General features: G+C 37.3%; 1 protein-coding gene across 4 annotated transcripts in view; it reads right to left on the reverse strand.

Annotated features, from left to right (window-relative positions):
• ncoa3 (nuclear receptor coactivator 3) overlaps nt 1-26,110 on the reverse strand; it is a 340,425-nt gene that overhangs the window by 61,455 nt on the left and 252,860 nt on the right. For all 4 annotated transcript variants that reach the window (XM_028811623.2, XM_051932914.1, XM_028811621.2 and 1 more), the window contains 7 exons: nt 9,253-9,339; nt 8,784-8,924; nt 8,554-8,701; nt 7,432-7,817; nt 5,305-6,320; nt 4,848-4,989; nt 3,076-3,267 (listed from right to left, as the gene is read on the reverse strand). In XM_028811623.2, the coding sequence (XP_028667456.1) occupies nt 3,076-3,267; nt 4,848-4,989; nt 5,305-6,320; nt 7,432-7,817; nt 8,554-8,701; nt 8,784-8,924; nt 9,253-9,339 (2,112 nt within the window). The remainder of the gene's footprint in view (nt 1-3,075; nt 3,268-4,847; nt 4,990-5,304; nt 6,321-7,431; nt 7,818-8,553; nt 8,702-8,783; nt 8,925-9,252; nt 9,340-26,110) is intronic.

The raw sequence follows: 26,110 nt of genomic DNA on the forward strand, positions 1-26,110 counted from the left end.
CTTAAATATAAAAAAGACTCAGATGATGTGTACTAGACCTAAAATTAATCTTAACTCCATATATTTAACTTCAAAAAATTTAGAAAATAGTACCTTTAGTGACAGCATCTATTTGCCAAATTTGGATGTTGTGGCTGATTCTGAACTGTTACTCCAAACCCATATAAAAGCTTCCTGCAAATCTTATTTTCATAACAGGACAAAATTGCGTATTCAATTATGTTTGGACTATGTGGCTCTCGAGGCTCTTATTCATGCTTTTTATTTTTTTCACACCTGGATTACTGCAAAGCCCTTTACAGTGGTGATCCAAAACATTTGATAGACACACTTCATATGGTGCACAATTTAGCAGCTTTTGAATTGACACACATGATTACAGCAGAGTATTAATCAGGTACCATTACATCCGCAATGATTTACCACTGAAGAATGGGTACTATTAAAAATATACTATTTTATATATTGCATATGTAATAATGTCTGCCTGTATTTCCTGCTGTATTATGCTCATCTTGTCAGGATCATCCGAATACTACCTATTAAATGTTAGGCCATTCAGTCTCTGGTATTTAGCACCACTAGTTTCTGACTCAAGCTAACAGATGGTTTTCTACTGTGCGGAGGTATTCCAATGCACATTTTAAAAGCAGTGTGTATTAGAAATACATTAATTTATGAAACTCAATTTGTGGTCACGTGTGGCCAAAACATATGCCAGAAAAAGCAAGTGCTTGGCAGAAATCCATGCATAGGTCACCAGTCCATTGCACGGCTCACAGCCACGTATACCCATATACATCCATGTATTACTACAGTTAATTCAAAGTGAGCACATCAAGTTACTTATAGTAATTCAGTGGCAGAGGAGTCAAAAATGGGCAGTAATCAAACCCAGATGTGCAGCTAGTTTAAAGTGTGGTACACTCGATCACCAATACTCCTACCAGGCCAAACCTGAAGATTTGATTTGGGAAAACATGCAGATCAAAGCAAGAGAAAGATCAGTCAGTGTCATTTAATACATTAAAATTATGTGACAACATATATTTGTCATCTGTGGTGTCTGTCAGGCAATAGCAACTTTATGTTCCTGAAATTATATCTACAATTTTGAATTAGAACTACTGATTAAGAATGAAAACCCTGACACAGATACTTGTTTCAAGACGGTACCTCCTTGACCACCTTCCAAAGTCAGCTATATACCTTGATTTTATATATATTTATAAGAAGAAAAAAAAATAGTGTATGTAAATACTGGCCATATTCTTTCTTTTGGAATATTAAGCAAGATGGTCATCATTGTAATTGGAGATGGCATTTTATTGAATTTAAAATATCACAACAAATATTCATTAGTGACTATTCACAGCACCCTGTAGGCCCCAGCTATGTGAGTGTAAATTGTTTACTATTACTAATATTTTAATCTGAAGTATACTCCTAGTCACATTGTAGAGGAAATTACTTTTTGCTTTCTCAAAACCAACTGCAAGTAAAAATTATAACTGACATATAAAAATGTTTTATTAGGAATGAAAGCAGTTGATGACAATGTCAACACAAATCTTTATCCTTAGTGAAACCTGATTTAAAAAAAAAAAAAAAAAAGCCATACCTTTAGATTATATTCTTCTAATAGTTTTACGTATGTTCATAAATCATACTTTAGAGGCCAAAAAGCTGGAACCGAGTTCTCAGCATGGATAGTTTGGATAGTTCCAAAAGGAATAGATGCTATTGCACCCCTTTGAATCCTACGGGCTAATTTATACTTCACGCTCAGAACGCGTACGCGCCCGCATCATGGCTGCCACACGTTTCCAGCGTTCATTTAACACGTCCTCTGAGCAGGTCCTCAGAAATTAATGTGATGTGTGCGCGAGTTGCAGTACCAGCAAAAAGTCGGGGGGCGCAGTGTGCTAAACGTTGGAATGTGACGTCAGAGTCTCTGGTTAGTATCTACATGTGACAGAAAGCCACTTTGTGGATCCTACGAGATTGGTGTGCGCGCTTCGATGTTTGATGGTTTGAAGTGGTGAAGCAAAATGTCGACATACAGATGCATTCGTGGTGCTTTTATATTCAAGTGTTGCATATTCTCGATCGTAATGACACGATACATTTTAAAAGTCTCACATACCATCTTCTGTGCCATCTTTTTTTCCTAGGGCTTTCTCCGGTACCAACAGCAGTGGCAAACAGCAATAGATTGCCACACTGAGCACATTAAATGTATGATATTCCAACTCTCTGCACATTTAGAATCCTTACATTTATACTTGATATCACTTTCATGATGAAATGCATTGAAGTATGTATGTTACATTTTACAGATAAATCGGTAATTTCATTTAAATAATGAATACTGTTAATAATTACACACATGGGGGTGACACATTGGAGCGTTAGCGCTTCTGTCTTGCAGGGAGTCACGTAGCTGTGTGCTCCGGTTTCCTTCCAACGATATGCAAATTTGATTACATTAAATGATGCCAGCGTGTATGTGTGTGCTTGTATTCACCTTGCGATGAGCTGATGCCTCGTCCAGAGATTGTTTGGACTGATGGATATAATCATTAAACATCCTTTTCAGAGTTATTGCGGTACGGTGTCATTGGAATTTAATGGGTGTTCTAGGCAATTCACAACACAGAGAAGCCGAACATGTTCTCACCGTGATATCATCTCGTATTGCCACCTGGTGGATTCCTCCAGATTTACGTAAAGTACTCGTGGAAGTATAAACAGTACAATGCTTGCGTAGCAGGAGCGTCCGCTGCAGCATGCATCGTGTGAAGTATAAATCCGGCCTTATACAAGACATTGGGACTAATCAAGCATTTTTTTTTTTAAACCTATTCCAGACTTCATGGTGTTTGTCATACATTCTTAGCCAAGAATGCCAAAATAAGAGATTAAGGGTATCAATGTATTAACAGGTTAAGGTATTAATTATGATACACAAATTTTACTGGGTGACTTTAGTATCTATACAGTCATGAAAACAAATAACCTTTCAGTTTTTTTCCTCTTTAAGAAGAATATACAACTTAAAAGAAGAAAAGATACCCATGGTACAAGGTAAGTTCTCCTGGTTCCCCATCATGCGTGTACTTTCTACAGTTTCCTGTTTCACCATCATGGAGCATGGTGCACTAAACTTCCCTGGAGAATCTGCTCCCATCATCTGTTTTCCATCCAAAGACACAGCTCTCTGAAATGGTGCTCGCAAACCAGGAACTGAGCCAGGGCTACGCAATCCTAAAAAATGAGAAAAAACATCATGAAGTTTCAGAAGTTTACATCTTTAGTTCCATTTTACAATGATGCCCTGAAAGATTTAACAGCTTTCAGCTTAATCTAATTTCAGACTTATGCAGTAACACAATGGGAATAGAGTTTTCAAAATGCTTAATTAACCCTTACTACCAATGCTCTGGCATTAACTGTAACTGCAGACAACCCCCATCCCCAGAAATGCAAAAAAAAAAAAAAAAACACTTGCTAACATCCACCTAGCCATCCATCCAATTACTTAACCTGATTATTCAATTTTGGAATTCTAAGTCTGTGTGGCACTTTGGTACACAAGAAGAAGAGAAGGGGAGATGGGGAAAAATGTGAGAAAGACACCCGACTATAGCAGTGCACAATTACAAACAAAATCACACTCATCTACAGTTTGAAAACTGTCACTAATTACAGTGATGCAATGGGCTCATTTTGCTAAGTATGCTTTTGTGTGGTGATAGTGGGTGGGGGAGATTATAAGCAAACTCCACACAGACAATCTTGGGTGCTACTTTGTTAGAAACAAATATAGGGGGTGGGATTATAGGGTACAACATAAAAAAAAAATTTTGATTTGGCCACATCCCACAACCTAACAATGACAACTCTAGCTGGTTGAGTTTGGAGATTCACACTCTAGATCCCCTGGAGGTAATAGCAGAGAGAGAAGTAAAGCAAAAATGAGTGTCATTATAAACAATACTGCACACCGAATACTTTCAGCCAACAAATCTTTAAGCAGAAGTGTATCAAGAAATGCTACTGAGGACCCTTCATACCAACGGCAATATATCTGTATAATGCCTCACTGTGACTGTGATTGCCAAATCAGAAGTTTTCTTTCTTTTAAATCATTTGATGTGTGTTCAGGCTATAGTGTGTTTGTGGGTGTGTTTATATATTTAACTATCCATTTATTTATTTAAATAGATTCTGTAAAAAGCCATATTTCCTAATAAAGTTCTATCTAACAAGTTTGAAAACAGTGAAATTCAAAATGCATTGAATATTTAAGAACACATTGTAGGATACTTCAAAGGTTTTTTTTGGAAATGCTATTTGGAAAATGTGATGTAAATGTTTTACTTGAAACTTTTATTTGTAGTGCTTGGTGTTTCACAAAACAAAAAAAAAATCTCAACAGTAATAAAACCAATAATCATTAATAACAACAGTAACATTTACAGGAAAGCAAAATTATTTTTTTTTGTTTAAGGTTTATCAAGCTTCTTTGGTAAGATTATGACTTTTACTGTCAAAATCATTTGTTAGAGTGAAGTATAGATTTACCTTTATAATTACCCTTTAGCAACATACTGACACAAACATATCTGCTATGGACTTAAGAACTTAATTTTAATAGCTTTACTTTCTCTGTCATCAATCTCGGAATTTGGACCATCGTCAACTTAATCATCTTTAATCCATGAAAGAACACTCAAGATGAATGTTCCTGAAGGAAAAATAAATTATGACACATCTGAAAGTAACAGCAAGGCTAAAGTCAAATAAAATGGTTTTCAAAATAAAGCTTAAAACAAAGGTCTTACCTGCATCTCCATCATCAGAGCAGGGCACAGGTTTATTCATCCCATCAATGCCACTACTGACACTGCTCACTGCTTCTGGGAATAAGCCAGAACCACTGAAACCGCCAAGGATAGTTTCCAATGTGTTCATGTCTGGACTCAGCTGCCAGATGTGAATATGTGACAAACCAAGTTAAATGACAATTGAGTAAAAAACGGAAAAAACAAATAAGTACTGCAATAAAAAGAATAAACATTTTAAATGCACTACAACTTTGATACGCAATGCTGACTGCACAAAAAATATCTCTTGTAGGGTAACAGGACATGTTTGGTTTATTGATAATTAAAAGGGCACTGGATGTAGACAAAGAAAGGGTTGATGCAGATTATCATTACAATAGTGTGACTAGACAATTAGAATTAGCATCACCTACAAAAAAAATCTTAAATAAAGGAAATGAATGCAGAGTCTTACCTCTTCAGAGGGCTCTGTTTTAATCTTATGCTCATTATTTTCAGGAGTTGTAGACAATATGCCAGAACTGCTACATGGCCCCTGTGGGGTCTTCCCATCTAGATCTTCAAGCTTAGGCTTAGTATCCTTTGAGTCATCTTTGTCCAGCAAGTAACGCAGTAATGCATGGTTTTTCTCCTTCTTAGGACTCTGTTGCTCTTGTTTAATGTCGACCCCACTAGTAGGTGCTCCAAGTTCAGGTCCACCATCCTGACCTACCACATCTTTGCCTGTTGCTTCAAGTGTGATTTTGGCCACTTCATCAGGAGAGTTACCATTCTGAAGAAGTTTATGGAGGATCTTGTGCTTCTCTTGTAGAGAGGCTGAATGATGAGAGCCATGAGAAGTTGAAGTAACACACCCTGGTTGCTGAACAGATGAAGAGGAGGAGACCCCTGTTGATGGGCTGGTTACACAAGTTACAGTGTCCTTGGGAATTGGATCAAGAGCATTTGGAGTCGTACTGCCAGCAGAAATTCCCCCACCAGCGGCAATGTTCATTTCATCTGAGGGTGATGTTAGCAGCTGAAGCAATTTCTTGTGTCCTTTACTATCTGCCATTCTCCGCTGTGATTCTGCAGGGGTGCCACCTCCTACATCACCAATATCTTTGCTGCAGTGGTGAGCAGCCTGGTTATCTGGGCGATCAGTATTGGCCTCTGGAGGAACACCATGGTGAGAATGAGGATGATGGTGGGACTGAGTCTGAGGTTGAAGGTGATGATGAGATGGATCTCCACCACTGCCATAAATCACTGCAGGGCTTTTGGAATCCATGTGTCCTGGCTTGCATGCCTGCTGTATTGGGTTGATACTGGTAGAGCTCTCTGGCTTCTGACTTGGTGAAGAAAGAGCTGATGGTAAAGGATTTCCAACACCTTCACTAATAGCTTGTAAAGCATTAAGGGAACTACTGGAGAAATTGTTGCCTCCAGTAGGACAGCTGCTACCACCAGAACCCATTGGAGAGTGCATGCCTATCGAGAGAGAGAGACGATTCAAGCAATAAAAAAGTAAAATTAGTACTACTGTTTGACTAAGTTTATAGACAAATTAAACAATACATTATTTCTTCACAAATATGGAATATATTCATTTGCCATGAGAAAATGTGTTATAAAAGTGTTTTTTATTAATTAAAAAAAAAAAATACCTTGACTGTCCTCATGTTTTATAATAGGAGCTATGATGCTCAGAGAACCACTATAAAATAAAAGCCTAAATACTTACTGAATATGCCCAGTTTGAAGCAGTAAACATTTCAATATAAGAAAACATGCCTTCCATGTTTCCACTGCATGTTTGTGACTACTAAAGGGATTAGGAAATACTAATTTTATTCCTGTTACTATTTTTCTTGAGGTAATTTTCTGTTTGCATTGTGTGATAGTATTGACTCTGCGAGAGGATTTCTCACAAATACAAAAGTAAATCAACACAATATTAAGCACATGGCCGGATATGTTAAGTGTGATTTGGTGTTTTGAGAGTAAACCAAATCCCTGGGGTGAAAGGTTGCTGAAGAAGAAAATCGCTGAGATATTGGGCACATCTGGTCTTCTTTTAAAATGGCTAAATCTCATAATATTGGTGTTTTCTTTTATTTGAAATTTATATGATTAAGTTATTTTACATTGTGTGTAAAATCAAAATGTGAACTAATGCATGATAACTTTCTTCACTTGAAAAATGAAAGTATTCTGTAAGTTCTCAAGATTTTCTTTTACAGTGGTGCTCCGTGGCTTCCATTATAAAATGCCAGTACGTGTGTATACATTATTTAAAATTTATAGTAAACAATTAACTTTAGAATATAATGTTGTGTGGTAAATGCATATATACCATGTTTGTGAAGAAATATCTCCGGCTTTAAAAACACTGAGCTCATCCTTTTTTTCCTCAGATTGTAAAAGAATTAAATAGCAAAGACATTAAATTTCTGTACAAACAAAGGCATTTTCTCAAGTGTGAAGTAAATTATCAAAGGACTATTAGTGACAGCAACACATACAAGGAAAGGACGTTGAAGGGGAAAATGTCCACTGCTTGCAAAAATCACAGCAATGTTCGATTAATAATTGAACATACCTACTGGAGAGAACTGTCCTCCCATTTTTGGGCTTCCACGATTTCTGGGCGAGGCTATCAAGTTCTGTTGGGATGTGTTCATTCCTGGGCTACCATGAGTAGGACTACTCATCCCCAAACCATAGCTTGTTGCTTGATAGGGTGATGCCTGTTGCTGCATGCTGGGAACTGGGTGATTCATCTGACTCACCGACATCATTCCACCAGCCACACCGTATCTGGAGCTCATTGAACAGGGTTCATTCATACCATAACCTCTTCCTATGTTCATACCCTGAGCAGAACTGGACATATTCATTGATCCCACAGGGTTAGCATTTCCCATTGACTGTGGCCTTATATTAGGCATCATAGGACTCTGATTAGGTCGATATACATTCTGCTCCCTGAAAACACATAGTAATAAAGCATTTAAAAGGAAACCTATAAAGGTACTTAAAATATAGAAAAACCTACATGACACAAGTTATTTAGTGACAAATATACAGTCACACACACACAAACACACTCACCGTGCACTGTATTAGGTGTAACTGTTCAACTGCTTTTAAGTGCAAATATCTAAATCAACCAATCACATGCCTGTAGCACATTGCATATAGGCATGTAGACATTATCAAGGCAACCTGCTTAAGTTCAAACAGAGCATCAGAATGGGGAAGAAAGGTGATACAAGTGACTCTGAACATGGCATGGTTGTTGGTGCCAGATGGCCTGGTCTGAGTATTTCGCAAAATGCTGACCTACACACACTCTCTTTAGTTCCTTTTTTTTTTTTTTTTTAAACTGACTGGGCCCTAGAGACTACATACCAGGCAAGGAGAGGAGGGAAAAAAAAAAATCAGTATTTTTGAACTTACTAGATCAAAGAATTTCCACCTTCCAGACAACTGTTTTTTCGCTCAAATTTAAAATCTTTCTTTTCTATCCAAGAATAAATATTTCAGTGTACATGCAGTAATATATTTTTGTTTATTATGCTCCAACAGTCGAACTTTGCAACCATATTGTAAGACTAATCAAATTACACTGATCTATACACATTTGAAATAACAGCAGTGTTACAAATAAAATTAAAAAGGTGCTATAAATAGAAGGATGACTTTTCAGGTTTTAATGTACCTTTGAAGAAAATGTGTAGATATAAAACACTGTGGTTCATTAGTCATGTGGCTCCGATACAACTTGCTTTTGGTTTGTGCTGTCACTAGGGTCCCATCTGACAAAGAGAATCGATACAGTGGTGTCTCTGCATGACCATGAAGGTAAGCTGAATGAAATAAAACAATTATTATTATAAATGGACGTAAACAGACCATTACAACAACTTAATATGCAAACAGGAACTTCACCTTCATGGTAATGCCGTTTGTGAGACCAAGGCTGGCCCTCACTGTGATGGATGAACATCTGGATACATCTTCTAAGTAAGTCTTCACAGCCAGGTTTCATTGAGGCACGCAGAGAGTTGGTATCTATTTGAATGAGTTTTCCTGTGTAGTGTAAAAGGACAATATACAAGCAATTTACAAATTGTTTTGTTTTATCTATGAAACTGTAATCCAAGAATTAGAAACCTCAAACCTATATTACTGCCATATTCTATGTTGCAATTTAACTCTGGCAAGGTTACTGCAAAGCCAGGTCAAACATTTATTTCAGAATTATCATTAATGAACAAAAGCTAAATAAATAAATAGATAAATGGATATCTTAAAATAAGCATCTTCTGCAATTTTGGAAATGCATAAAATCAAAAATGATTGTGGTTTTGCAATTCAGATGTGATACATGAAATGAAATCTGAAAGACTATTCATACCCGACATGTCATGGCGTGTAATGAAACTTTCAGTCCTCTCCACAGTTGTAAACCTTCTGGCCACACATATCATGCAGGACTGCAGATCTATCAAATAAAATCATAGGAAAATACAATTATTCACAAAAACTTTCATGATATCAAGCTAAAGTTCCACAAAAAACCCAGGCAAGTAGATGTTTGTTCACTGTAACCTTTTAAACAATGACACCAATTTACATCTGATGTATAATTCATCCCACTGGACAACCCCAGGAACACATTTATAAGTCTGTAAAGTCCCAAAAGCAGAAATGTGCTTTGAATGAACAGTTGTGGGATTAAACTTCTATGGCGCAATCTACACCTCTGACGCCTCGTTATGTGACTATGTGACACAATGCCCAAAAGCTGTAACAGAATAGATCAGCAGTGAAGAAAATCAGTTGAAATAAAAGGCTGCTATAGCCCAGTAAATTTACTTATTGGAAAAAAAAAAACAAAAAAACAAAAGAAAACAAAACATTGTCTCTTAAGCTTGAATGAGATCTTAAGCACAACAAATAAATACCCATGACTCATTTCAAGAAAGAATAGCTGCTGCTCTGAACCTTACTTATGAAGCATGAAATGCCTTCAGGCAAGGCAATACTAGGATAAGAGTAGAAAATCTCTCTCTATATTTTATATTATATATATATATATATATATATATATATATATATATATACACACACACACACACACACATACAGTAGAGTCTCGCTTATCCGACATAAACGGGCCAGCAGAACGTCGGATAAGCGAAAATGTTGGATAATGGAAGGTGTTAAAAAAAAGCCTATTAAACGTCAAACTATGTTATAATTTTACACATTACGAGCCTAATACAGTGGAACCTCAGTTCACGAACATCTCTGAACACATACAAATCGGGTTATGACACAGACAGACACATGCACGCGCAAGAGAGAGAGAGACACACGCACACGCATGCGCAAGAGAGATGCACGCACGAGAGTCTGGTCAGCATTATAAAGTTGGTCAGGTGAAAGATCGACAAGTCGTTTAAATTCCGTTACGCAGAGAGCTACAGCATCAGAATCACTGCTTAGTTTCTCACCTTGGATATCCTACTGTCTAATTCCATGGCAAGATTTGAAACATTGCAGCAATCCTTGAGACTCAGCAAATGGTTCAGGAATCTTCATCTCACAGTGAAACCGTTTCGCTTTTTTGAGCAGCAATGGCCCGGATACAGGACATCCCTCGGCGCGTTTTTGCTTGAACCATTCGAACACAGCTCTATCCAGCTCGTCAAATTTTGAACCCTTTGTTGTCTTGCGCGCACTTGTCCCGTTAAATGTATCGGATGAAGTTACGAACTTGTAGAGTTCATCTTTCTTCCGAACAATATCACACACTGTTTGATTTCCGATGTTAAACTCAGATGAAAACTTAGCAACTGATTCCCCCTTTTTGGCACGCTCAACAATTTGCAGTTTTGTAGCAATTGACAAACAACTCTTTTTCTTTTCACTCCCTCACTGGACCCCGACATTTCGGCACGAACTTACGTGAAGCCGCTTTCTAACCTCGAGTTGCAGACGCCAACTGAATGAACTGGAACAAGGCGTCGCCTACACGAACAGTGCGACCCATACACAATCTTTTTCAAGAAAAGTGTTGAAGCAAAAGACAAATGTCAAAACTTATTGACGAATGGCAGTCGCTGGAATTAGGAAAAAGGGGAGGGAGAGTGTTTGGAACGAGTCCGCTGCATCGGATTAAGTATAATGGTTTTTCACAGCAGGGATAGCCTGGCTGGTGCACAGATGCTATACTTTCAATCCTTTTAGAATAATTCTTAGAAACACATCGACAAAGAACACTTAAGCTGTGACACATGTAGTGTACATTCCTGTAGTCAGAATTCTTGGCGTTGAAATCTTGGCGGTCTTGTGATGTCTAGCAGCTCTTTTTTTTTTTCAGGCAATCCCGGCTAACCGAATGCACGGTTAATTGAAGACCGGATAATCGAGGTTCCACTGTATATTATAATTCTTTTCACGTTTGAAGCGGAAATTACGTATGAGCGCTTGAAACGGAAATTACGTATGACCACAGAAGAACAGGAAAAACATTCTTAATAAACCTGATTCTTGCAGAGAGAGCGAATGGTGACATAGCTCTGGCTGTAGCGTCATCGGGAATCGCTTTTACATTATTAGATGGAGGCCGTGCAGCACATTCGGCATTGCAATTACCATTAAACCTCACTCACGACGATACTTCAATTTGCAACATACGCAAGGGCTGTGGAAAGGCAAAAGTCTTGCAACATTCAAAGATAATAGTTTCGGATGAGTGCACCATGGCACATAAAAGAGCTTATGAAGCCTTGAACCGAACAATGCAAGATCTCAGAGATCCTACCAAAATAATGGGAGGTACGGTCGTTTTACTCGCAGGAGATTTTCGTCAAACATTACCAGTTATTCCATGAGGGACACCAGCAGATGAACTCAACACGTGTTTAAAATCCATGCTTCTCCCACGTCAGTTATATGTCACGTGTTCTCGGGTAGGTACACCAAAAAATGTATACATTTATGCACGTAATGGGCAAACAAAAAAATGTAGTATACCCAAAAGCACTGCAGTAGTACTCAATGTATCTTTACTTCTTAAATGTTAATGATTTACTGTTTAATAATTTATACGCTTCTTGTATGCTGTTGAAATTCTTTTATCAAAATACCAGTAACGGCGCACTGCGCGATAACATGCAGTGAATACACTTGACTTGAGCATTCATAGCATTCATCCTCTTTCTCTGTACGTTTAGCAATTGTTTGCTCAGAGGTTGATGTGCTTGCTGCTTCCTGAGCAGCTCTTCTTTACTCCACCCTAGTGGCCCGCTGCTTCTCTTTTGTCGGCATCTTTTCACGTTAAAACTGATTAAGTTAGTTTTTGTGTTGCAATTACTTAATATGTTTTCTTTAACATTTCACTTAATCTGGCACTTAAATCTTCAATCTGCCTCAAGAATGATTAGCGAAGGTGGTAGGGAATGAGAACGGCGCATGCACGCACGGCCACCCTCCTGCGCACTGCCGAGAGTTGATTCTACAATAAAATAAAAAAAAAATAAAAAGAGTGATAAAATCATCACCCCGAAAGCAGATAGTAGACGTCACATAGTATATGTGTACCAAATTTCAAGTCAATAGGTGAAACAGTTTGTGAGCTACAGGTGATTTAAAATCCTGGACAGACAAACGAACAGAAACGGTAGCGTATTATAGAAGATTTTACTGTTTAATAATTTTTATTTATCTGCAATGTGCTTCTTATATATTACTTCATATTCTCATATGATAAAGATGTTAATAATGTTTATATTTATTTCTATGTTATTGTAAATGCTCTTTATTTGTTGAAAAATAAAATTGGCAATTAACAAACTTATTTTATAAATATTACATTTTATTTTTTTCCCTTGCATTCAGTGAGCGAAGCCACTGGGTAATCAGCTAGTATAAATATATTTTTATATATATATATATATATATATATATATATATATATATATATATATATATATATATATATATAAAAAAACAAACACACACAGTATTTCCCAATTACCGTAAATACCCGCATATAGGACACATTTTTTTTCTTAAGAAGTAGGCCTAAAAACCCAGGTGCGTCTTATACACAGATATTTTTATTACAAAAATTATAAATCTATATATATTATATATAATTCACCGAGCCCCGCCCACCAACAATTCACTACGCACGACACAACAGAGCCCCGCCCGCCAAATCTAACCCTCCTCCTACCACACTCGCAAACTGTTTTACACGCTGCATACAGCAATTCCCAAACGCGATTACCCTCCTGCCACACACGCAAACTGTTTTACACGCTGCATACAGCGATTCCCAAACGCGACAAATTTTGATGGCTTGCCTGCCCACCTGACTGTTACCAGCATTCACCACAATGTACTGGAGTGTTAAACTATCGCAGCTGATACCTCACAAACTGTCCTTACCGTATTCCCCGGATATCCCTGACCCCATCAGATTCAAATTTGCCTTTTACTTTTACACACAGACAATTACCTGTTAGACTGGCGTTTACAATGACAATTACATAATACGGTAAGTCACAGGGACAAACTTTCAATCCATTTAATGAGCGCCTTTTCCAGGTTAGGGTGGTGAGCCTTCGAGCCTCTGTTCGCCCTCTTTACTTATCGCATTTCTTTGATGGTACTTTCGGCTTTTCACCATTTTCTGATTACGCATTCTGTCAGACCAAACTGCTGCTCAGCTGTCCTGTTCCCGTGTTCTTTTGCATACTTGATCACTTCCAGTTTAAACTTTGCAGTATAGCTCTGTCGTGTTCTTTTTGCCACGTTGACTGAGTAATAATGAACAGCTATCTTTAAAACTACGTAATGGGATATTGGACTTTATGATCATGTGCGTGTGTGTCAGTGCCTCTCCTTCGCCTTCGATGGCTGTGTGACGGGGACAGAGAGGAGTGGTTTGAATCCAATTTGAATTTCAAGGTTTGTTTTCAAGCGACAGTTGGTTAGCAGTGCTGCAATTGTAGCTACCAGGGTATGCCTCAGTCCGCGCGCGATTAGCCGTTGCCCCCGCACTGGCATATCACACCATTTCAAATTAAAGTATTTTTCAGGTGTAGCGTTGCTAATACTGTATCGATTTTGGAGAATGACACGGCGTTTGAAAGCTCATTTTACTATACATCCACCTGTATGCCTTATTGTAACGTTTGGAAATTGTTTTATTTTGAATATTCACGTCACCGATACGTCATTTTCGCCGTCTAGTATGTTTCTCGCTCTTTGTTGTTGTTCAGAGATACTCCAGCCTAACACAAACGCATGGATACAATCACTGGCGCTGGCGGCAACAGCTTTTAATTAGTACCCCGTTAACTCAAAATCAGGATGCGTCCTATAAACAGGTATACAGGTTTTTCCATGATTTTGTGGGTCAAAAATCCACTGCGTCCTATACATGGTATCGTCCTATATGCGGGTATTTACGGTAGCTAAAAAGCTAAATTTGGCAGTTGGTACTCACTAAGAAAGGACATTTCAATACATCAATATTTAGGGTAAATTCTAACCTACCACAATAGAAAAACTAAATATTGTGCCCAAAAATCTCAAAAATGCCTTGACTGATTTGATTGAAATTTGGTGATGTATTATTCCTTGGTACCTAGTGGGACATTTGAACGTACTATGTTCCCACAGTAGTGACAGTAATCGTGAGGAGAAATGAGGCGTGTCACATTATGAAAATAAGGTCCACCTGCAGAAGCAAAGAGAGAGCATGAAAGTTTGGCAAAGCTCAAAGACGACACATGTAGAAAGCATGCTATGCGCAACTGCCAGGTGCTGTAAATATGACCACAGTCAGTTTAGTGCAACTGATCTAATTAAAGAAAGGTTTAACATATATTCCCCCATTTTATCTGTAACCTTGGGACAAATAGTGACATGGGGACTAAAATTCCCTCCAGCAAGTGTGGTGTTTCAGAAGATTTCACCAGTACTCAAAGTTTAAATAAAAGCACAGAAAAAAACAGCATTATGTCAAAGGTAGGGACTGCTGGATTATTTTTCTCAGCCAGTTTGAGATAATTTCACTGACTCACTGGACTACAGCATTTATCTTAGTGCCTGTCTTTTTTCTCATTTTGGATTGTGTTTAAACATGTTGCATTTGCAAAAGACACTTTTCTTCCATTTATTTTAATCTAGACCAGGGGTCTCCAACCTTTTTTCAACTGACAGCTACTTTTACAAAATGAAAATGGCAGAGAGCTACTCATGTTTTCTAATGTTTATTCTCATAGTTTATTTCAACCCAAACAAACTGAATAAGCTTGTTTTGCCTTAACATTTACAAAATGTTGGTGTCCACAACTCACATTTTGCAATAAAACATCATAAAAAAAAATTAGTATGCCTGCAAGTGCATTTTGTATGTCTGTATGCATTTCCTAGTGTATCTCACACTACTGAATTAAAACATGAATGCTGTCAAAACAATGCAATTACAAATACACAGGTATTACTTATTCATTTGTCATTGTTACATGCCACTGTTTTCACAAGTCCAGTTGCATGTGTGATGCGTTTTTTAGTTAGTCAGATGACTGGCACTGCATGGAGTCAACAAGAGAGGTGTATGGTGGAGTGTAACCACTTAGGTTCACTCCTACGGAATCATTTAAATGTTCATCTGTTTGTCTTGTTCTAAACTTTGATTTCATGACATTCATGTCACAAAAGGCAGACTCACAGTGGTATGTAGACTCAAACAAAGCAGACATTTTCAGAGCTGCTTGGTGAAGATTCTTATAGTTATCTGGCTCTACTAAGGTCTAGAAATGCTGTTGAGACTTTAACTACACATTACTTTGAAGGTTTACCAATATATCTCTCTATTATAAAAAAAAAATCTTGGGTAGGAGATGAGACGTGATCTTATCGGAAGACACTTTGACGTTACGTGAGACAAGGCAGTGAGACAAAAGGACAGTTGCAGTATAGGCGCGTAGCGCGACAAGCAGAACACACAGCTCACCAGCAGCAGCAAGACAGCAGATGATCCGACCGCATCTCCTTACCGTGCGTTCAGCACCCCCACCCTTTCAAAACGCGGCCGGCAGAGACGCGAAGTGTCAAAAGGACAACTGCTGTACAGCCTTTTAAATCGGCACACAGCGCGACAAGCAGAACACGCAGCTCTCCAGCAACTGATCCGACCGCATCTCCTTAGCGTGCGTTCAGCACTCCCCCTTCACAACGTGAGCAGCATTATATGTTCCGCAAGAAAGAAATTTAACCACAACCGGGGCTGGAAATAAAGGACAAAGAGTAGATGACAAAGTAGAACGTCGTAAAGAATTCAAAAATGTTGGCGTAGTACACTTGCACAGCAGGTTAGAGGTAATGGAAGTATGAAAATTCCAAAGTCTCAAAAAAAGAATAGGACAGATCGCATTGGCGCAAACAAACGGAAATTACTCAGTGAAATAACGGAACAGCGAAAAGAGATTGAATATATTGTTCAGATTTAAACTTTAAGTCAGAGACTTGTAGATTGTCTAATTCGTGTTGCCAGTGAGAATTAAGATTCCAAAAACATTGTTGCAGTATGAAGTCCCGTGAGACGGAGACTTTTAACATGAAATTCTTTCAAGTCACACCCTACTTACAACTATTTTCAAACTAGACCATGGTCATCTAATCTCAGTCATGTGAATGCTTTTGTTAGACACACTTCCTGCACTCTCAGCTCTTATAAATTTTATCAGGACAATAATTTTATACGTTCTAGATGACACGTCAACGACAAAGCGAAGAGCATGGACAAACATTCGAGAAAGTCATTTTATTTCTTAGAGAGAAAGAAATGATATTCACTCACAGGCTTCACAACTTCACTCATACGTTGCGTTGTCATAATGTAAGTCCAAACACGGAATCAAAATTCAATGCGATCTTGCAATTCTAAATATTGTTTTAACAAAAGTTTTAAAGTAAAAGTGAAAATAATGCATATGTAACAATTCCCATGAAATAACAATCTCTTTAAATTGTATATCCGGTAAACCAAACCCGGGGGTGGATGAGTGAAGCAAGCAGGGGGTGGAGCCTCCTAGTAATACTTAAAATCCAATGTCGGTCTGTCTGTCCGCTTTTCATGAAAGAACTACTTAACAGATTTAGATCAGATTTTTTTCTATAATTTGCTTGAACATTCCGGTTGATTTTGCGACTTCTCTCATTTCGCTATGTATCATAGTTTGCTTGCGTTACCGATTTATTTGCGCAAATCCAACAGAGACGTAGCGGGCCGAGGGAAGGGGCCTGCATCACTCTCTAGCCAGCTTCGGGGTGTGTTCCTTAACTCTGCTTAGCTAGCGAACGAGACAACAACTGAATTCAATTTTGTTTGATATTTAAAATAAACTGTTACTTAGGTCTTGAGTTTGAGTCCGGATATTCTCTTAAGTGTATGCCACATTGAAAAGATAGATTGCAATTCAGATTGTGGATCGAGATATGATTTCTTGGAAAGATCGCCCACCCCTAATTTGACTAAACAAGTTTTCAAATTTACGTAGGATTCATTAACCCTTTGGCAAGCTACTTGGAAAGGGGTTGTGAGCTACCGGTAGCTTGCGATGACGTGTTGGAGACCCCTGATCTAGACCCTTTACTGAGCAATGTAATACCATAACCAATGTATACAGTGTCGCCAACCCCTTAAGGAGCAATCTTTTTCGTTCTGTACACCAACCTCCACAAAACAAACTCTCAAAACCAAATAACATGTTTTCAGTAAGTTTCACTATTCCAAACAAACACACAAAACTTAATGTACTCAAAAGAAAACTTGATTATAATGCTTACTTATTCTGATGTTATATTTGACATAATCTACAAACCAAAATTTGGGCACTTGGACAGTGGCAGCATGATGCATTTGGCAAAGTATGCACTTCATTTAATGCGTGCACTACGTGCAACAATAAATGGGAAAAGAAAAAAAAAACTGATCACAATATTTTTTTATTTTTTTTATCCGTGCACACAGCTTTCCACCTGCATATTGTCATTAAGTTCATGATACCAATCAATAATCAGTGTTAAGGACTTTTTGAAATTAACAAAAAGAAAATTAAAAAAAGGAATTTAGCATTGGAACCAGGCCAGGATGAAACAGAATGAAGCCGGATTTTTACATAGCGAACATAGAAAATGTTTTCCAGAATGTGAAAGAGGATAACGTGGTGATTCTGAGGGAGTAAAAATAACTGGTATTTTTATTTTTATTGGTAGACATTTACTTAAAACCACTGTATAATGACAAAGTGCTAATTTTAGACTTTGATGCCAATACACTGTCAAGATTTTTAGCAGTTTTTAACTTTAAATAAATCAACTTTAATCATCTTTACCCGATACTATTGTTGATGTCCTGTACTACGGAATTCTGCTGCAATCTCTTCCACACCAACAATAGCAAGTGCTTTCTGTGGTACATGCTGTATGTAGTTCATCATATTTCTTTTTACCTCTTCTTTTCTGTCTAGTGCTTTAAAAGTTCAATTCATTGCATGTGGCATGTAAATAACAGCTTGTAATCATCTTTACTGTTTGTAATAAGTTGAACTAAACATGATTAAACCATTAAGCCACATTAATAAGATTTTAAAAAGTTACAATAATAAATACTAGAATACTGTATTTGTCTTATGTCTGGTGGTAAACATGAAAAATTCTTGTGCAAACAAAGTATAAACCAGCATGTGAAGCTCAGTTTAGTTTAGTAGGCTTGCTACTGTTGTATGATACGTATGTAGTGCACATTACAAGGTTAGGTTTATTTCACTTCCCATTATTTCATTTTGTAACTTTATTTGGGGTTTATTTCAGTTCTGACTGGTTCTTGGTTCTAATTTTTAGTTCCTCACTTTCCCCATGTTAAACTGTTGTTTCCATACACAAGGATCATTTCAATTTGTTTATTGTTTTTGATCTAAACCCTCCAAAAATCTAATGGTATAAGATTAAAGATCAAAGCATTATATTAAAATCTGACTGAAGCTATCATTTTCACAGAATGTGGTAGATGGTGAAATTATACAGTGGGGGAAATACATATGCGATCTCCTGCTGAATTTGTAAGTTTGCTCACTTACAAAGAAATGAAAAGTCTCTAATTTTTATGGTTGTTTTAATGGAGAGACTGACAGAATATCAATCAAAAATCCAGAAAAAAAAATTACATAAAAGTTATAAATTGAATTGCATATCATTAACATAAATAAGTATTTGATCCCCCTACAACCCAGCCAGAACTCTGGCACCCACAGATTGACTGTGTCCATGTGGCACACAGATTACAATCAATCAATCAGTTGATCAATTACAGTTTACAATTACTGTCCACAGAGTAAACGTCTTCTATTTCAACTTCTCCACTACCATGGGCAAGGCCAAAGGAAGCCATGCACAAAATTCACTCTAGCTCCATATGCGCAAAGCGTACAATTATTCAACTTAAATTCTTTTATTGAGCACATCTAGCTTGTTTAAAATTGTCCAAAATGTTTCCTGGACAACATCGAACCTGGGAACATTACAATCGAGCTCCAGCCTCACTGGGCCACATGCAACAAATTAACATCATTCAGCATCAAAATTTTTAAATGCCCATCAGACAGCATTGGTGTCACAATCACTCCTAATCCAAGCTGTGTTTAGTGTACTCCCAGATGGGCTTAAAGTGGAGACAGATAAGCAAACTGTAATTGCCTTTACTTCACTACTAGCACATTGACTTACCTTGCTCAACTAGAAAAATCCTAGCTCACCTCTTTAAAGTTTGTGGATAACTGATGTTATATACTATTAGACATTGGAAAAAATCAAATTCTCAAAGGATCTTTTCAAAATTTTTTAAAAACCTTGCAGGAACATCTTATATATAAACGTCTACGCGTAGAAGAGTGTGTGTGTCTGTCCGGCCCGGAAGTGAAAGGTGAAGTCACGGTTAGGGCTCCACCTCCGACGAAACAGAAAACTAAACATCTAGGCGTAGAAGTAGGTGTGTGTGTCTGTTTGTCTGGCCCGGAAGTGCGAGGTTACTACAGCACGAAGCTCAGAGAGCCAGCTAGGTGGCCCCAAGTTAGAGTCAGAAGAAGAAAGCGACTTTTTTGCCAAAGTAAAACCGCCAAGAAAGGAGAGAAACTCTTACACAAGCGAGACGAGCACATTGGCAAAACAGTATCCTTTTCACTTTTCCTCCCACCGTTAATACACAAGCGAGGCGTGCACGTCAGCACAACGAAAACTAGGAGAGAGACGCCCAGAGTAGTTCCTTTCAATTACCTGACATTTCTACATTTAAATTTTTTTTCTGACGATTTCAATAGTTTCTAGGACCTGGGCTTTTTACAGCATGGGCTTACACAGCTAGTTTTAGAATAATCATTTATACTGGGGATAAGGTTTCTCTTCCCTCTTTTCTAATCTTAAAGTTTTACTCTGGCTTTTCGCCTTCCTCTCTTTCTCTCGAATGGTAGTTAAAGCTTAACAGAACTAAATTCATTTGATTGTATGAAATTGTATGAGTGTAAGGAAAAAAAATTTGGCAAAAATATAATCAATCTTACCACACTGACCTCCATAAAATTATAAATTAATTTTGGTCCCCAAAATAAGGAGACCAGGCTAACATAATTACAAAATTGTATGAAATCAAAGTAAAATAATAGGTTACAAATTTATCCATGATTCCTGTTTGATTTAGCCTCATAAAAGTATAAATATAAGGAAATCTCACCGTTCCCATATAAACACATGGCTAGCATAAGCTTCTTGTATCAGTAACAGCAATCAACTTAATACTCTTTATGATCACTGACAGTATTGTGCCAAGTTCAAATCTAACAGAGGGCTACTAAATCTGACATTCACCTGTTAATTTTGCTTTTCATTTTACAAATGTATTTTACAAAAGACATTTATACTAGAAATACTAAGATTCAAATTCAACCTGGCTGAATATACGCTTCAAAGTTCTGTATCTCTTCCAGTGTAGGAGAAGTATTTTACTTCCTAAACAATGCAGCGAGTTCCTACCCACCCCCTCAGCTATTCTTGAAGCAAGCTGAGTGAGGTACTGTATTAAGAAAAACTCTTTGTTTCTACAGTTCTCAAGATCTAAATCCCATTAAGTTAGTGTGGCATTCAACGATGTGGTATATTAGACAGACTGCAAAGCTATCAAACAAACCAGCATACAGTATGTGTGCAATTTAAAATAAAAAAAAATAAAAAAAAGCCACTGGGAATGTGAGCCAACATCTGGGCCCTGTAATCGGCACATCTGGGCCCTGTAACCGGCACATTGGTTAAACATTAGGGATGGGCCTCTGAGAAATAAAACATGACCAAAAGAGTTCACATTAACCTTTTTATGTTGGCTTTTTTTTTTTTTTTGGAAAATTCATAATATTGACTTCGGTAGAATTTGGAAGGAAAAGTTCACGGACATGACATATTGTGCATATGAAACTCTTATTTGATATGTGTTATATAATGCACATTGAATAAATATTGCAGTTATATGATTGTTACATTCTTGGACAGCTAAAAACTGTATGTAGTTGTGTAACACAATAGTAAACTGCACATTACATGAGCAGCACAAATTCGGACACAGCAGCCTTGCTGTGAAAGAAACTGAGACCTGCCAGAAGCCTCACAGTGAAGGCTGTATGAGGGCAAAATCCCAGTGTGTTCCTCTTTACATTTCTTCCGACTCCAACACCAGAAAGGTCTTTATTTCACCAATGAGCAGCCCATCTCAACTAGCACACTACATTTGACCTCTGATTCCAATTGTGCTCCTGCACTGTCTATGACAATCTTGTTCAGTGCACAATCGCTAGCCCACTGCGGAGTTGAATGCAGATTAGAAAAGGCTGACAGTTGTGGTGCAACTGTGACTAATCACATCTGGTTCAAGTCCAGAATAAGCACAGTCAGCTGACTGGACTGCAATTATGGCGTGTCACTTATGGAATGACTTTGTTTCAGAATAGGCAGTTCCTGATAATTTGCAGTACAATTGTGGCATGTTGTATTTGAGAAAAGTCTTGATTCCAAGCATACCAGATTACTTGTGATTTAGCTGGCGCATTATATCTGTGCTGAGTCCAGAATAGACATTGCCTGACCAGTCACCCAGTGAAAAATACACTCGGGCTGCATGTTGGCAGATTTCTCCTTATCCTAATGCAGTATTTCTCAACCACTGGATCAAGACTTTTAGGCTGCCACCGGTGGGTCTTGAGTTACTGTTTATTATGGTACTGGGTAATGGCAGGTTACAAATAAATTACACTAAACTGAAATATGTAAGGCACCGTTGGTTTTCTCAGAATAGAAACAAGCAGCAAACACAAATGGTGTATAATGGAAATTCTACCTACTAGAAACAATAAAATGTGACTGCTTCATCCAGCACTAAATATTCTTAAAACTTTATAATACTAAAATTAATAATTGCCATTATAGTATTATGATGAAATGCAATAAATCATTCATAGTTAAGACATTATTTAAGTAAATTGTTATATTAATTTTAAATAATTTGGATTACTAATTATAAATGTACAAATTTAAATTTATATCTTGTTTAAAAATATCGAATACTCAGTTTTCAAAGGTTGCAGCTCACTTTACTTTCACCAAGACATTTTCTGTGTGGCAGTTTGTTATATGGAGATGCAGGAAGAAAGAAAAGGGAAGGACGGAAGCCTGGTGACTGAAGAACAATACAACCCAGCATATCCGCGTATTTGCACGCATGCAACAAATGGGGATTTTAATGCATAATGCAATTTAAATACAGTAAAATCTAGATTATCTGTCAGGTGATAACAGAACAGCTACAATACTTTAAAAATGATATACTGTAGATTAACGAATAGACATTTATTTACAAAAAATGTAATATACCATTAAAAAATTAAAGAATTCATATAATATTGTAATGTTCAGCATAATAAGGAAACACAACTTAGAGGTACTGTAGTTTTATACATTTTACTTGCGAGTCTTTGTTCTATAGCAAACGGTGCCCTGTATTGTACTCCATTATAGGATAATGATACCTGCTATAAAAAATTAAATCCTCCCCTAATTTAAAGGTGTGATCATGACAGACAAGGAATCATTTTATTTTATTGATACCTTTTTTGTGGAAATGACCCCCAAACACCACGAGGAAAAACAACAACCTGACCAAATGTTTAAGAGCAAAGCACCATGTATAGAGTGGAAGTACATTAGTACAGTGATCCCTCGCTATATCGCGCTTCGCGGCTTCACTCTATCGCGGATTTTACATGTAAGCATATTTAAATATATATCGCGGATTTTTTGCTGGTTCGCGGATTTCTGAGGACAATGGGTCTTTTAATTTCTGGTACATGCTTCCTCAGTTGGTTTGCCCAGTTGATTTCATACAAGGGACGCTATTGGCAAATGGCTGAGAAGCTACCCAACTTACTTTTCTTCTCTCTCTTGCGCTGACTTTCTCTGATCCTGACGTAGGGGGTGTGAGCAGGGGGGCTGTTCGCACACCTAGACGATACGGACGCTCGTCTAAAAATGCTGAAAGATTATCTTCACGTTGCTACCTTCTGTGTGCAGCTGCTTCCTGAAGTGCCATGCTGCACGGTGCTTCGCATACCTAAAAGCTCAAAGGGCACGTATTGATTTTTCAGTTTGATTTTCTCTCTCTCTCTCTCTGCTCCTGACGGAGGGGGTGTGAGCTGCCTCCTTCAACAGCTTTGTACCGGCAGTGCTTCGCATACTTAAAAACAAACAGCCCTATTGATTTGTTTGCTTTCCTCTCTGTTTCCTTTGAAGAGGAAGATATGTTTGCATTCTTTTAATTGTGAGACAGAACTGTCATCTCTGTCTTGTCATGGAGCACAGTTTAAACTTTTGAAAAAGAGACAAATGTTTGTTTGCAGAGTTTGAATAACGTTCCTGTCTCTCTACAACCTCCTGTGTTTCTGCGCAAATCTGTGACCCAAGCATGACAATATAAAAATAACCATATAAACATATGGTTTCTACTTCGCGGATTTTCTTATTTCGCGGGTGGCTCTGGAACGCAACCCCCGTGATGGAAGAGGGATTACTGTACATTTATTTTTATGATTTGTCTTTTATATGTCTTTGTACAGAGTTCTTGGGTGTTGAGAAATGAATAATTATAACTATTGTTAATAATTTTACAAAACTTGTTTTTCCATGTTTCTTTGTTGAAGAAGAATGAATTAGTATCAGAACAAACAGTGTGAATGCCAAAATGACTAACAAAAAAACAGCTAACAAGTGGGATTTTTCAACACCATTTTAACATGCATTTTTAATAATGGACGGGGATGCATTTTGCATTGAGCATACGTTAAATCAAAACACAAAAGGCACATAAAGATCCGCGACAATCATATCTCAGTGCACCTGCACCAAATCAGAATGGACACAGAATTCCATGGGGTACAGATGTCTTCATAATAGGTGTTCTACATGATGTACAGAAACATTTCAAATGTTATATATGTCACCCTTGCGTTTTGATGACCTGTTGTGTCATATTTAGCCCTTCGTTCATCATTCTATCACAAGTGTAACCAGCCTCTCCTTGAAATTTTTCCAAGTCTGACATTTTTGATGTGAGCCTGCATCAAGTATAAGCCAGCCTTTGGTGCAATGCAGCTCTCGATTATCTAACAAATATTAACAGCACATACACTCAACAATAAAAAAAAAATGGCCTTTTTCATCAGTTATATTATCATTAGTTTAAAAGTTCCAATGATTTCATTCACCACTGGTGAACTAAGTAGAAATGATAACCAACAAAGCTGATTTTTGGTAGTATTAGCAACCATTTAAGTCATAGTCTGGAGCCCTGTACTGTAAAGTACATATTATAAAAAATATTATACAGTAATATTTTGATGCATAAATATTTATGAAAAGGAAGGAATACATTTGTGTATATTTTCATTGAATATGTATCTATAGTGTTGATAATATTTTATGGTTTTATCATGTAATGTGCTCTGGAATGACTTGAAAGGCACAATTAAATGAAATGTGTTATTACTGTTGGCACTTTTTACAAAAGAAATTTACTTTGAGTTTTTGCTGGGAGGACATAAACCTTAAAAGCACATATTATTCTGTAAGGTGTCAAACTGATAACAGTTTAAAACCAATAAATGTCTAAACCCAGTGGTCTTTACCTTTATATGGTGGAGATCACACTTCAGACTCAAAGGCCTGGATCTACCATAGTTTTCCTGGGTAATTTATTTCAATATTGTGCTATAAATTAATCTATCTCTATATTCTCTATCAATCTCTATATCTCTGTCTAAAGGGGGTGGGGGAACATTACTCATCTACACCAATAAATGGATCTTATCAGTAAGTATCTTGTAATGGGGTTAAAATTGGATATAGCCAGCCTAAAACAGTCTTTTAAATGTCTGTCTGTCAGATGTGTGCTCCACTTTGATTTAATTTATTTCATTTGAGAAAATGCCATCTCACAAAGGTATTTTGAACCAAAATAGCCTTTTACCTTCCGATAACTTGATACAAGGAGATGAGCTTTCTCTTTATTCACAATTTTCAAAAAGTATGCGATCACTTGATCTTACTTTTCAGTTCAATTACTTCCATGTCAGTTCAATTTAGCAAAGCAAAGGCCTCCTCTAACTTTGTAGGTACCACATCGATATCAATAGGAAAGAAAGAGCTTGTAATAAATGTCATTACTTCTTCCATGTAAATTAAATCTAGGAAACGTCAGCTGAACTCCAATTTCAGTAACTTCAGGTGTTCACAGGGCTTCTCAGCCTGAAAAGCAGCATGGTCATAGAGACCTTGCATCATATTTTACAGATTAGAGAAGTGTGTCAATTTGATGTTCCTTAACTGCGAAATCCACACACAAACCTTCATTTGTTTTTTTTTGTGATTAACGTTTTATTAACACTAGATTTACCAGAGCCTACGAGAAAACTCATAAATCCTGTCCACATTAAATCTGTTCGCACCTCTCCGTCAGCGTCTTTTGTCCTGTAAATGTACTGATTAAGACAAGCAGCAAGCAGCCTGCCATTCCAGCTGCAGAACATGCGCAAAGTTCTCCCAGCTCATGCCTTGATTGATTATCTGGGAGTGAAGTGCTGGAGTTTTAGAGTGGAAAT

This window comes from Erpetoichthys calabaricus, chromosome 10 (assembly GCF_900747795.2).
Source record: "Erpetoichthys calabaricus chromosome 10, fErpCal1.3, whole genome shotgun sequence".
Classification (NCBI taxonomy): Eukaryota; Metazoa; Chordata; class Cladistia; order Polypteriformes; family Polypteridae; genus Erpetoichthys; species Erpetoichthys calabaricus.